The sequence below is a fragment of the Danaus plexippus genome (genome assembly GCF_018135715.1).
Source record: "Danaus plexippus chromosome 16 unlocalized genomic scaffold, MEX_DaPlex mxdp_23, whole genome shotgun sequence".
NCBI classification, from domain to species: Eukaryota; Metazoa; Arthropoda; class Insecta; order Lepidoptera; family Nymphalidae; genus Danaus; species Danaus plexippus.
Genome location: NW_026869851.1, coordinates 3,215,920 through 3,231,094, shown reverse-complemented (window position 1 = coordinate 3,231,094; position 15,175 = coordinate 3,215,920). Strand labels below are relative to the sequence as shown.

General features: G+C 33.0%; 3 protein-coding genes across 3 annotated transcripts; 1 reads left to right on the top strand and 2 right to left on the bottom strand.

Annotated features, from left to right (window-relative positions):
• Window positions 1–29: 29 nt before the first annotated feature.
• LOC116772050 (uncharacterized) lies at window positions 30–727 on the top strand. Its single transcript, XM_032664078.2, has one exon. The coding sequence runs from the start codon at window positions 152–154 to the stop codon at window positions 644–646; it is 495 nt and encodes a 164-aa protein (XP_032519969.1). The 5' UTR covers window positions 30–151; the 3' UTR covers window positions 647–727.
• Window positions 728–955: 228 nt separating this feature from the next.
• LOC116771950 (glutamate receptor 1-like) lies at window positions 956–4,845 on the bottom strand. The gene is made up of 10 exons (XM_061528063.1): window positions 4,754–4,845; window positions 3,719–3,866; window positions 3,462–3,654; window positions 3,096–3,265; window positions 2,788–3,017; window positions 2,322–2,421; window positions 2,064–2,242; window positions 1,893–1,997; window positions 1,643–1,809; window positions 956–1,431 (listed from the first exon to the last, which is right to left on the bottom strand). Exons 1-10 carry the CDS (start codon window positions 4,805–4,807, stop codon window positions 1,146–1,148), a joined length of 1,632 nt encoding a protein of 543 aa, XP_061384047.1. The 5' UTR covers window positions 4,808–4,845; the 3' UTR covers window positions 956–1,145.
• An 859-nt stretch (window positions 4,846–5,704) lies between these two features.
• LOC116771952 (glutamate receptor 1-like) lies at window positions 5,705–14,697 on the bottom strand. Its single transcript, XM_061528060.1, has 12 exons — window positions 14,572–14,697; window positions 13,113–13,257; window positions 12,042–12,163; window positions 11,555–11,700; window positions 9,909–10,081; window positions 9,160–9,386; window positions 8,440–8,539; window positions 7,754–7,932; window positions 7,513–7,620; window positions 7,273–7,439; window positions 6,575–6,772; window positions 5,705–5,970 (listed from the first exon to the last, which is right to left on the bottom strand). Exons 1-12 carry the CDS (start codon window positions 14,695–14,697, stop codon window positions 5,937–5,939), a joined length of 1,725 nt encoding a protein of 574 aa, XP_061384044.1. The 3' UTR covers window positions 5,705–5,936.
• Between the last annotated feature and the right edge of the window lie 478 nt (window positions 14,698–15,175).

Here is a 15,175-nt window from a genome sequence, read left to right as displayed (position 1 = left end):
TATGGTTGATTAATTAACTATTTACGGGGTTGTCATTTAAGTCAACAGATTTTTTGTTTTCGGACAAACAAATTTAAGTTGATCAAATAAAATGAAATAAAATATTTTAAATAAATGTAATAAAGTTTCAAAATTTAAAGTTTCCTAAATCATGTCACTTGTACGAACTCGTCCTATTGATACGTTACAGCGTATTATATTATCATTTAGACAATTTGAAAAAAAGCTCGATCAGCTTCAAGACGATGTGACTTTTCATGGTCACACATTATCAGAACTCCGAGTTATGATAGCAAATCTTTCTAGTACAAACCCGGAAAAAAAGATGAATGATGTCCAAAAATTGCCATCGAAGACTCCAACGATACCAGCTGAAGACAATATTCACGGAACTGGTATTAAACGTAAAAGTTCGATGCAACCCTCGCCTTCAAGGGTTACGAGGAAGAACTATCAATCCCCAAAGCTTGGCATGAGGCACGTGAAAGAACCACACGAACTGCCTAAAATAAATACTTCACCCACCATTCGTGCCTCGAAACGCACATCTAGGCAGAGAAAAGCCGAGGCTCCGAGAAAAGCTACCACGTTAAGACCTAAAGAAACTAAAAAAATACGTAAGAAAAGTCCACAGAAATCTGTTTGAATAAGTTATAAATTTTCAGTGTTCAGTTTTGTAATTAAATTACTTATTAATAAAAAGGTTTTAAGGCACCGTAACTATTAACATATTGTTTTTATTTCTTACCTACAGTAAATACTAATTTTATTTCAACTGTCCCAGGCTTACAAGCGTATGGTGCTCATTAAAAAAGAAATACCCCTTCTAAAATTTGTTGCGTTTCTTGTTTTTTTTTTAGTAATAAAAGATATGCGGGTCTTATAGAAGTAAAACACTTATATAATCTCTACTACTTTTATTAATTATAAAGTAAGTCTATAATTGTAACTTAAATTTGCAAGTCCAAAAATTTTGTGTTACAGACTGAGTTACAAAGTGATATTTAGTAAGATTTTATCAAATATAAGGTCAATTTATTCTGGTTCTCTAGTTCTTTTGAAAGATTTTATTTTATTTCGGCTTGAATGAACAAAAAAATAATAGGTAAACTTGACATAATAAGCAACAATTGAATCTACAGTCATTAATTAGGAAACTTTATGGTCAAATTTTCTTTTGAGGGCCTATTCCTCAAAGAAAAGTATTTCAATTCCTTTCTCTTGAACATTTTCATCCTAAACACGAAAATCTCGGCCAACATTATGAGAAATGCCGCCAGGAAACCGTAAGTTATAAACAGCAGCACTGGCTTCATGTGAACAATACCCACACTACTGAAGGTTGATATCTTCTCGGTGCATCGCGGCTTTGGAACTTGAAACCTCCTGTGGTTGGCCATCTGAATGCCTGATTCGCGGATACGCTTGAACCTAAAGGACCATAAATAGCAAGGATAATAATGTATGATATTTAAATATAAACTGTCCACAAGGATATTTATAGTGCTTCGTGTTATAACATTCTCCAATGACTTTAAAAGCGCCTGACTTATCCTTATATCAATATTGTTAAAAATATATTAAGAACAATTAAGAAGTTGTATGTGAAGAATGTTGATTTATAGTGTTCTTGGAAACTCACACAACTCTCAGCAGCTCCAAATACGGGGAATGTTTATAAACTGGCACAAAGGGGTCGTGTGAGTTAATAAAATCCAATTGCATCAAATCACATTTCTCATTCTCCAGGAATGTTTCCTCGACGCGTAAGTACACCAGTTCCAAAATTGCGTGGAATGCAAATAAGCCCTGTATTGATGCCCTTTATATATATGTATATATTGTAAAGCAAATAGGCATTAGTATCTCTAATTTTAAGAAATTAAACATACCTGACGTAAGAGTTCAACTCCTTCATTGAAATTATAAAAATTCTCCTTGCCCTTTTCTGGACTAATTTTCCTATATATCGCTTTCCTTATTGGATCTTTTTGTGCCTGAAATTCATAGGGGAGGTAAATCTTTCGTAACAACTACAATAACTTGCTCTAGGTCCAAAATACCTTAAGTACAAAATGATTATAGTCCACGTCGTGAGCAGCTAGCTTTATGTCGGAGTTGGCAAGCTGTTCCAGAGTAGTTATAGCGCTCGATGGCGCTTGAAGCAGGACCATTATATTTGCGGAGTAGGCCGTATACACCGCCATCAACGCCGAGAAGATAACAAAGGACATAATACGACCTGCGTGGGAGGCCGCACTTGAAGGGAAATCAAAAATATCTGCCTCGTTTTAGATAAAAAAAATAAGTTACTGAATTACCTGACAACTTTTTTGGTTCCTTGGAACATCCTTGTTGGCTGAGAGCACTCATCGTTATAAGCATAGCATCAAAAATGCTGCCATCGAGTTGGGTGTGATCCTTGGAGGTAATCCGGATAACAATAAAAAAACAACACTAATTTACTAATTAAAACTTTAAAGAAATAAAATCTTCACAATACACAACACTGCCAACTGCAGATATTTGTATGACGTGGTGCTTAGTACATCTTGCTTAGCCGTTAATACTATAATGTGCGAAGCTTCAGGGAGAAAAACTGTCCAAGCTCTGTATGCAGGGTGACGATACAAGGTTAGGGTAGGTATTAAGAATAGGCTAGATTATTGAACATAGACTTATTCTTATAGCAATATAGACAATTTGGAACTGTTTCCCGAGGACCAGCATCCATACCATCACATATTGGAGCAGTAGTCACACAATCTTATTACGAATAAAAATTACCGTTTTAAATGTCCTGACCTCCCATTTAGTTGCTATATATATAGTTATTGTAGATATGGCAAATGACGTCGCTATGGCGATCCAAACACTTTTCGAAAATGGCAAAGTAAAGATGTTGGACACGTAAGAGAGTGGTGGTTGGCGAAAGATGAATTTAACTTCGAAGTTGGCGATGCAGTCCGTGAAGACAACTACGCTGAGGCGTTCGACAGCCGGAACGCAGTTTGTGCCTGAAATAAATAGTAAAACAATTGAAATCCTTAAAGAGACTCTCACAAAGAGATGATTTACTTCGACGTGTATGTTACCTAGGTCTGCTTTTCCTGTATTTATATCATTAATCATTCCTGACCACTGTCCGTTTTTCTTGTAACCCCATCGATGACTAAAGACATGTCTCGGTGTAGCGTTTAGCATTTGGAAGGCTATTTGCACGTGTACATAGGATAGTTTTGTCGTACCATCGTAATGAAGCTCCCTGGCAGAAAAAGAATATTTTGTTCACCTATATTAATCATGAACTAACAGTTTCTTATTTGGACTAGATTAGAAGCGAATATGTATTGGCGAACACTGTTTCAATATGCAGACTAGTTCTAGTAAAACATGAGAAATTTAAACAAAAATCTTCCATCTATTTTTACATACACATCTTCTAAAAGCTGGCTACTTACAATCTGTTCTCTTTTATTATGTGATATTGCGAAGTGTTGCTGTCCTGTATGACGTTGGAGATGGTTAAGGGATGTCCCATAATGTCCTTCCTACGTCTAAAGATTTCTCTATTTTCCCTCGTGTCAATTAGACTTCCATTATAATAACCTCGAGCGATTGAGCTCATAGGTCCAAATGTCGAGGGTTTATACACTGTATTTAATAATTAAATTTAATAAAGAGGTTGTCACAGACGAATCAATATATTAATACTTACGTTCTGTGAGAGAGAAGTGGTCTACCATTTGTTTTGCTAGCACAAAATCGCTATCAACAAACAGTGGAAGTTTCCAAATATATTTTATATCATCAGATCTCTTAGTGAGTGCTAGCCATCGGAAAGGATATCGTAGATAAGGAGATAACTGTCATAAGATCACTCAATTAACATCATAATTATAATATCGATTACATTGTTAACGTAAATAAATTTGTTATTGAGGTGAAATCAGTGAGACAAAATACCTTACTAATTATATTATTCGTTTTTATATTATAACAATTTAATTGTATCACCAGAAATATTAGATCGCAGCCGAGAAAAATTTGATTCACAATAGAATTAATATTTTTGGGAATTTTGCTCAAGAAAAGTATTTTGTTATAATTCACTTAATATTGAAATCAATGATCTAAAGGTCAAATAGCTTGTATGTTTAACGCTTATTTTTTAATAGTAGCGTTTGATAGACTTAATTTATATTTCATCATCATCATCAGCCTATTAGAACCCACTGCTGAGCATAGGCCTCTTCTCACATGGAGAATGTCAGAGCATTAATCACCACGCTTGCTCAAGGCGGGTTGGCGATTTCAATCTTATAATTTGAAATTATAAGACCGGGTTTCCTCACGATGTTTTCCTTCACTGTCTGTCATTGCTGTCTAAATACGTTAAGAAAGTACATATGACTCAAATAGATTACATTGGTTCTTGCCAGGTTTCGAACCCGCGCCCTCACGTGAGAGGCGGGCTGTAACCTCCAGGCCTCCACGACGTCATTATCAATTTATATTTATTCACTTTAAAAGACATATAACTACAAACCACAACATAATTCATTACGAAAGTGTAAAATTAAGGTATTGAGGCCTATTTCTATAAAAAAAACTTTGTAAGCGCTCAATTATAATTGAATTTTCTGGTGTTATGATCGTAACGCGCGGTGGGAGAGGAGTCCTCGGAGCTCCTAAGCTTCAGGTGTCAAGGAACATTAATAGATCTAATAAGATCTTTTGTGCCAACTCCTACCTTCAGCGATTCTTCAGCACCTGGACAATCTAAATCAGTTAAAAATAAGAGCATGTGATCCTGTAGGTTATTTTTATGCCAAGACTTATACGACACTCGAACATTATTACGCGACAAAGCCTTTATCAATTTCAACATCTCCGCTGAAACAATTAAGTTTAAAAATATCTCGTGATAAAAACCTTACCATTTAAAATAAAAGTATCATAAATAACCTTTTAAATATACTCACTTTTGTCCCAACAAATGTTATCGAGAATAACTATTGTCGACTTTTTCTCGTTGTCAATGAAACTTTTAATGAAATCAACTGGATTTCGCGCATGGGATATAGAAACAAAAGTGGAAAAAATTAAGAGACCAAGACATTTAACGGAATTCATTTTTGAAAGATAATATTGAATTATTTTTATTGATGTAGGTAATCTATAAGGAAGTTACAGACGAATTCCACATTTCGTAACCGCTTCCATATTTAAACAAATCAATTTCCCATCGTTTGTTATAATTACTAGCAAAACAAAGGTAATTAAACAAATATGGATTTGTCACAGGGTTGCCAGCTATGATATAGTGTTGCTCCATTTAAAATACTATTGACATGTGAGCAAATCTGTTGGTTTATTTATTGCTACATTCTCTCAATCAAAATCTATTTTTTTTTAATCAACGAAACATTAAAATCAACAGTTGCATAGTTTTAATAAAAGCTAACCTTATTTTTCAACGGGTAGAATTTGACAATGACAAATAAAGGAGTTAGTAGGTATTTTAAAGTTTCATGATAAGCAAAAATCAGATTAAGATTACGTATGTCCTTCAACTAAGTCCTAGAAGACTAAATAAAAAATGTACACATAAATAGTAGGTATATCCTGTTGTCCCAATGAAAGAATCTAATGAAAATTGCACAAACCTTACTTTATCCTCAACAGATTCAATAACACACAGTTTAGTGTTTTAAACATTTATTAATAATAATCTACAGAACACGGGACATACATTAGGAGCAAAAGCGTAAGTAATAAAAAATTCAGATAATTACGTATTTGGTGAGCTTTAATATTATTGGCCGTCGAAATGAGCTGCTATTACGGTGGTTCGCGTGCATTCGTCAATTTATTATGGGTCGGTTCTACGAACTACGTTTTAAGCCTCTGAGAGGTTTCGATCTACGGGGATATTAAATTTCTTCCTTCTTTTTTTTCATCTGGACTCTGCAACAATCATGTTTGCACATATTATTTTATTTGTGATCTTACTTATATCGTTATCTAGTAAGTGCTCATACAAAAAGAGATGTTTTACGTTTAACGTCGATGTCTGTATGTGTGTGTTTGTGACGTCGTAGCTCTCAAACGGAACGACAATTTTCGCGGTCGGCCGTGTTCTATTTGCAGACAGTTTGCTGGTCGTGGTTTTAACAGCAATTTGAAAAATACCGACGATTTCAGAATATCCGTATTTTCCAAAACGATGTAAGGCATTTGTGACATTACACGATTATCGTTGTATATAAAAAAACATTTTTTAGTTCAATTAAATCTAATAATAGTATTATTTATGTGATAGTTTGAACAGAAAATGTGTAATAATGACCAAACTTTATTCAGTTGGTATCACGAAACGAAACTAGTGAAGAATTTATCTGTTGCATGAAAAAAATTTTGTGTAACGAACTATAGACGACAAAAATATTGAACAAAAGTTCACATTGATTTATTTTTGAGACGCCATAATATTAATTGATAAATATTATATAATATCAGATTCATATTAAACAGGACACATGATACTCGAGATAAATGAAGCTCAGCTTACAGTTTGTAGTGAACTTTTTCCATCATGAGCACGGCTACGGACATGACAGCGCCGTAGAGCGTGGCTTGCAGCGCGGGGTACATGTCCGTGATGCCCACGCTGCTGAAGGTGGACACGCTGCCGGAGCAGCGCGGCCGACCCACGTGCAGCCGGCGGTGCACACACGACTGCACGCCCGACTCACGAATCTTGATGAAGCTGGATCGCGACATGGTTTACGAAGGTTTATGCAGAGGCTCGGAGTGAAAATACCATTCGCGTACTATGAAACACGAAACTAACTTATTCTGTATTAAAAACTAGCGAGCCTGAGACCGATTTGCTGATTTGAATCTAATACTATTCAATGATCTTTAAGCAAAGTATTGTTCCTCCGTTTACTTAAAGCAAATTTCCTGATACTTTAAAGTTTTTGTCCTAACAACCCGGCGGCTGGCGGCAAACGTTACCGGATGTGGCCGGTTTGAAAAACATGTCGGGCTGAATGAAAGGATAGAGTGTTTAAGCTCTACACATTCATCGGAATGAATGAATGGTAATTTTAATCGGATCGTTTTTAAGATAATATATGTAGATGAAAATTGACATAAAACAATTTTAATATAAATATTATAACTTAATTTCACTTCTTGTTGTATACTTGTATTATTTAATATGCTTATATTATTGGTCGTTAGTTAATTTATTTATTCTATGACCTTATTTTAAACAAATCCTTGTAAGGCGATCGCTTCTGTCCGGGCAGCCAGGGATCAATTTCATTTATGTAATCGATCTCAACCAAATCACATTTCTCCTCTTCCTGATAAGTCTCCTGGATTAACCGATATCCGGGGTTAAGTTCCATGTGGAAAGCGAATAATCCCTGAGGAAATTACGAAAATATTGTTATATTATCATTTAATTACCGGAAACCTGCAGACGTGAGTGTGTTATACCTTCCTTATCTTCTCGACTCCCTCCTTCATGCTGTAGAAGTTTGGCTTCTTGCCTGACGGAGCTATTTTCTTGCTATAAATTGCCTTGCGTATGGGATCGTTGAGTTTCTAAAAAACAGATAATTGACACAAAAATTTTGCCAATCACAAAACTATAGACAGGATGAAAATTTCGCTGAAGGAAGACTAATGTATCTTCCATAGTTTTGTATAGCTCTTGATTTTTTATGCCATTTCATACCTTAAAGAAATACCGGTTGTATTCAAAGTCGCTGGCACCCAGCTTCAGCGGTGAGTTCAGTAAGTCGGGCAGCGAGCGCACGGAGCTGCTGGGGGCTCGGAGCAGCACCACGATGTTGGCGGAGTACGCCGCGAACAACACGGTGAGAGACACGAACAACAGTAAGGTCACACATCGACCTGAAGGGGGAAGGAGACAGAAATAGAAATAGAGGCTACAACGAGATCGTTAAGGAGTGCCGTATATAAACGTAGGACATCGCTGCGTGTGTGTGTGTGTGTGTGTGTGTGTGTGTGTGTGTGTGTGTGTCATGTAAGCACACATTGTCCATGTATATGTGTGTGATAAATTTAATAAAAGATACATAAAAACATCATGAATATATTACGATATAATATTATACAGCCAATTGTTGATAATAGTTCTTTTGTTTATTAAAAGATTTTAACGTATTAGTATATATATTTATTTGTAAGTAAGACGTTATTCATCATATGTCTTGTAGCCTATATATTTTTTAATTCTCCTCAGGTACTTAACGCGACTGGTTATGATTCTTTATTGTACTCTGAAATTATTGATGTTTGGGACCGAAATCCCTATAAAAAGGTTAGGTTAGGTTAGGTAACACAAATTCTCCGAATTATGTAATATTTTGAAAAAAAACAATTAGTCTTACTACTTACCAGCGGCGTATCTTGGTTCAAGCGTACATCCTTGTTGGAGGACGGCTCCAATGATCAGTATCAACACATCCGCCCATGAACCGCTTAGCTGTAACGGATGCTGCGCCGAAATCATCTCTTAATTATTATCATTATTATTTAACAAAATTACGTCATGTTTAATGAAACACACACGCACACACACACACACACATACACACACACACATACACACACACACACACACATGAAATTATAAAAAATATATACATACGTATATATATGACACTATAATAACAATTTTGAGGACTAAAAAAAAGTAACCCACTGCGGAGTTTTAAATCATCTTTTTTCTCCTTGACCCGTTGGGATGGCAGATGTGCTTCTACGAAATATTTAAGGAAAAAGCATAAAGAAAGAGACAAGTTGCGTCGTGGAGTTAACGGGAATTTAGTTAATTGACTGAAACGAGTCGAGTTATTAAGAAGTCTCATTTAATATAAGATTATTTTATATTTCGAATGAAAGCGAATTCCCTATAATTTTATCCTATTGATGTTATCCCATTACGCTATACACGTATGCAGTTAAAGCAATTTGTAAAGTGTCTGTTGTCATTAATAATTTATATTATATTGTTTTCATCAGTACGGTTTTGTTTGTAACGCTACGCACAATTACCTCTGATTTCTATGAATTAAATAGTGAATGACCGAACGAATGAACAGTAATACTATTTACCATTCCCACCGTGGCTTCCCATTTGGATGTTATGTATAAGAATACAGCACAACCAAGCACGCAGATGCCGATCGCTATCCATACAGCCGATGTGAATGGCAAGGTGAAGATATTCTCCAACAGAGCCAGCGGGGGCTCCCTGAACACGAACCGGACCGCGGTAGAACCTACCATGGCTATGTAGTCTATGGCCTTCATGCGCTCCTGGGTAAATATAGTCAGGGTACCTAAAAGTTATATCGATGTTGTATTCCGATAAAAAGACTGAATAGGCTAATAAATGGGGTAGTGCGTTCACCACCTACGACTTCATGTCCACCTTCCGACGGGTGGAATGTCAGTCAAGCACTATTCAGTCGAAATTTAAAAAAAAACCGACATTGGCTTCATCTTTTATGCCTCAAACAGAAACCTTCTTAGACAAACATTAAGTTGAATAACATTAGACACTGTTTTTTTTTTATTTCTGTCGATACACGAAATAAAAAATGTAATGTTTATTATTTTGTTACGCAAAGAATACTTGGAAAGTGAGCATTGGCAATAACACAGAACGCTTTAACTTAATAAACATTATTACAATTACGTTTTTATGTAAATATGAAATGAAAACATCACTGACACTATAGCTCATTTGGTGAAGTAACTGGGACGATGTTATAGAGGTAGTAGGTTCGATTCCCGGTGGTCTCGATGAAAATTTCATGCTATATTTTGTACTATAATATTATTATTTCTAAATAATCTACCAAGATCTGCCTTCTTCTTGAGCAGATGGTCGATGATGCCCTGCCAGTTGCCGTTTTTGTCCTTGTAGCCCCAAGTGTGCGTGAAGATTCTGTTCTCCGTAGCGTTCAGCATATCGAAGCAGATCTTCGCCACGACATACGACATCTTGGTTATGGAATCCTGGTGCAGATTTCTACGGACGTCGCAATAAAATACCTTTCGTCATATGCAATCAAACTATAGTTATTTCATTAATTTGGTATGACTAAATTATTATTACTAGAATCGGAAACTTAACGTTATTTTTTTTTACATTATAGTGATTCCTATGTTATAATAATGTTATTTCAATAGCAAATAGTTTAATTTTACGTCGTACTTTACTTTACTTTTACTTCACTCGTAAGTTGAAATATTTTTGCTCGTTTAAAATCATTCCATCAATTATTTTTTTTTGTAATTGTATCGTATAAATTTTCTATTATAAATGTCTAATTGATATAATGTCGTTAAGTTATGTATGAAATATTATTGATTTTATTATTATGAGTCACTGATACATTAATAACAAAAGTATTCTGTACTGATCAATACACGTAGGAGTAATAGATGATATAGAAATACACAAATTACTTTAATAAATCATAATATATGTAATTGCTAATCAAACCTGATGTCTGTGTTACCGGAGTGATCCGTTCGCTTACTATCAGTTTGCAATGTTAAACTAAATGTTCACAGTTTTTCATTGATAAAATAACATTGATACTGTGATTTCAGTTATATAATTAAAAACCTGGATACTCTCCGTGTTTAGTTTGACGTTGAAACTGATAGTAAGTGAACAGATTATAAAGTCAACGTCCTCAGCTAACCAGACAAACCTGTTACTGCAATTACTGTTATTTTTGATACCGATTAAGTTAAACTGACACTTATATAGGTACATTATAAAACTAGTGTTCAAGATAAATTGAAAAATAATAATATTAATTGATCATGTTATAACAGATTTTAAAATTATCGTTTTAATTAGAGTTTTATTCATTTAAATGAAACTAATATATTTCGGATATACTACGCGTGTTTTTTTATTTTAAAAACTATATAATCCCGACGTTTCGTTTACTTTTCAGCAACGGTGATCACGGACAGACGAAACGAAAACGAAACAACGTCACTAGAAACGTCGGGATTGTGTAGTTTTTAAAATAATAAAACACGCGTAGTATATCCGAAATATATTAGTTTCATTTAAATGAATTTTAATTGTTAAGTATACAAAACTTATGATTCAAAAATACGATGTAGAACAAAAGTATGTAATCTGTACCAGGGCTTAGGTGAATTCCAAATTTTATATTATGTTTAATTATGATATACAGGAATATATCCTTTTGAATACTCGCGAAAGTCTTAGATCTGATTAGATATTGAAATTTCTGTGTAAATTATTTTTTAGTTATAAATATAATCAGTGAATATTAATGGAATTTAACATATATTTAAGTGTTAATTTTGCATAAAGAAAAATATAGATTTATTGTCATAGACAATTTTCACATATACTCTATGTTTCGGTAATATTTTTTATTGTCTATGAAGTGCAAAAGCATGTGTTGTATGGAATGTCATTTGTATTACAAAATATGTATTTATAACATACAGCCTATCGTCGAGGTGCTGTCTGGTCTCATTGCTATCTGTGATGACGTTGGCCATAGTCAGATTGTGCTTCCTCAAATCCCTGCGTCTCGCTGATACTGGCAACATTCTGACACCTCTATAATCCTCCATAACACCGTACGCAGACTAAATAATAAAGTACAATTTTTTTTGTTTATCATATTTTCTTAAAACTCGCGTCTTTTTTTGACATTTTTATTCTCAGTTTAAATCACGTTTTTTTTTATTAACAAGAAGACATGACGAAATTCATTATTAATTTTTCATTTTCTTTACTATATTATTTATAAAGGGAAACCTATTTCGCTGCTACACTCTATAAATACATGATACTTTTAACTAGTACATAAGAAAATTAATAAACAAAATTAACGTAAGACACTTCAAATAAACAAGTTTCTTTGAACGCTTGCGTAGAACAGAACAAAATATTTTTTTAGTACGAAAATTTGTTACCGTTCATTTACCTTTACTATTTTATTTTGTTTGACGATTTCTACAAGAGTCGAGTTTTTAAAATCATATCTGGCAGGCCGCCAGACGGCTCTCAGGCTTAAAATAACTTCTGAATACTCTGCAATCTTATACGCTGCAATTAAAAAATATACAATTAAATTATCCTTATTGAAATTAAAGAAATATATATTATAGCCTAGTAAATACTATTGCAGGAATTCGAATTAATTTAAAACAATTCATCAATCATTAACAAGTCTATGCATACAAAGAAATGTATGAAAGTTAAATTAGTTTTTATATTCTAATGAAGAAACAGAACGTGATGAATATATATTAACTCTATTTCCATATGATAAAATATTTACATCAAAACATCGATAATATTATACAACACTAGCTCTCTCTAACTTAAAAAAAGTTGTAATATGAAGGAAACGAAAATTCCCACACCATATGGGATCATAAAATATTCGTGAGTCATAATTAAAATGTTACCGTATACGGTAATACACTACATGCTGACACAGAAACCAAATGATATTAATTAATTACAGTTGTAGTTTTCAATAACATTACGTTATATGACACGAAATAAATCATAATGCAATTATAATTGCAAAAATAGTGATATCGATTCAAATATAGATTATAAAATACAAACTTGACACGAAGAAACGTTGTTGTTTAATACGCGAAGGTTTTATTTATTCAGGTTGCAATGTATCACGAGGGAAAAAAAAGAACTTTAATATGTCTTAAATATTAAGACGACCTCTACCTTTATGTGTAATTATAAAATATATTAATGAATATATATATATATATATATCGTAGCTGATGTTATATAGCAAAAGTTCTTTAATATGCATGTATGTTTGTTGCTCTTTAACACAATCTCAGTAACATATTTCGAATGAAAGTTTGCAATAACTATACAATACTTTCATATATACAGTATATGACATACAAGCTTCACTCAATTATGAATGAGCATAAACGTTGGATGTCATAGCAATATTAATCGCCCGTACATTATACGTTTGATAAGAAATTTATGAAAGAAAAATTAAAATACTTGCCCTCAATCAAATGATATTCGTCACCACGTGGCTGTGCGAAAACAACGTCGCTATTCAATGGTAAATCTAAGTCTTTCAGATTGTGATTGTATTCACCTATGATAAGCCACTTGTAAGGGGACTTGAAGTAACCCTGGTCGCTAGCCTGGCAGCACATTAAATACAATAATAAACTAAATTGTGCACTAGAGAGAGAGTATTAACTAAAAGTACTTATAATAAATTATATTATTATTATATGACAATACTCATTAAATCACATGACTTGCCATTATTAAGTTTAATTAAATACAACCTTAAAATGCAAGATTCGAACGACAACGAAACATAATAAATTGTGTAAACAAATTTTTAATCTTTTTTCATATTTTAACGACATTTATATATTTATTAATATTTTAAATGTGTCTGCGAAATATCCAGTTAATGAATACAACTACTTAACATATCGTTTAATCAAGGAAGGCTTACATACACACACACACACACACACATATAAATATATATATCAGTTAGTTTATCAAATGCAAATGAAATCATATACATAAGTAATTATTTTGTAATGAAACTACAAAAATGGTAGTCAGATTTATTTAATTTACTTGTAGTGTAATGGTTCCTGCCAAATAGGTTATATAATTTTAAGGCAATAGAGGTCCATACGTGTATGACTTGATTCGCTTGAGATTCGAAATATGAATAAGAAACTATAGGAATATAAACTCCTTTGATCTAAACGAATAAAAGAGTCATTATCGCAATATTAAGTAATTGATACAAATTCTAACAAAACTTTTACATATGGAAGAAATGGCTTTGCGGAAAACAGGTTGGATTCAAATCTAGGAGTCGACTTTTTAGTGTTAACTCTGTTTTTTGCTTATATTCTAATGAAGAAACAGAACGTGATGAATATTTACCAACTCTGTTTCCATATAATAATGTATTTACATCAAAACATCGATAATATTATACAACACTAGCTCTCTCTAACTTAAAAAAGTTGTAATATGAAGGAAACGAAAATTCTCACACCAAATATATATTTATATTTATATATATCGTATTGGCCACGAGTATTGAGATCTAAACAGACTGGACGAGTTGTTGACGAGTGTCTTTTACCGTCATTGAGGCTACATAGCTCTAACATTTAACACATAGAAGCAACAATATTATTTGAATAGAAACCAACGTAAGAGCGATTTTCGCTATTCGTAATTCTTTTTCTCACATCTTTCTTGTTGATCAAATCTTATCTGTGATTCATAGATTTGAATAAGTAAACAACTACACTTCACGATCGTTATCACCACAGACCACATCATAAATAAAATAATGATAGGAAAATATAGGATTGTTCAATTTAATATTTAATAAGGTTTTTATATAAAACTCGATTTCAATTAGTAAAGTTACGTAATATATAAATTAATATTCATCGACATTAGACACGTACCTGTAATAGAAACTCGTTTGCGCCTGGACAGGATAGATCAGCCAAAATTAAAATGTGATGAAGAAAATTCTCACTTATATTAGGTTGAAGAGACAGAGACGAGAATACGTTCTCCTTTGACAGCATCCGAGATAACTTTAATGTATCATCTTAAAATAAATTACGAGTTCTTATTATTATTATATATTAGAGACATATATACCTATTACATAAATACGGTATTAATTCTTATCATAATAAATTTCTTCGTTTTCAAGTGTACATGATTATCTGTAAATTACTTTTTAAATCATTCAAATCGGGCGTAATATTTGAGAGTTATCATAATATAAGTTTAATAATTCTCAAAATTAAATAGGTTATTTTATACTTTTTGTAAAGCGCCCTTGCGAAACAGGGACTGGTACCAAAAATATATATATATATACTTAAATTTAATTTATTTGAGTTTGTGTCTGTGGATATTTTTTACATTTTAATTACTCAGTTTGCTAAAGTTGACATTTATTTGAGAATTAATACATTTTGAACCCGAACTACAATAAAATAAGATTTAAATTAGTTTAATATGAAAAGCTGGAGAGATGATATTAAAAGTAAACTC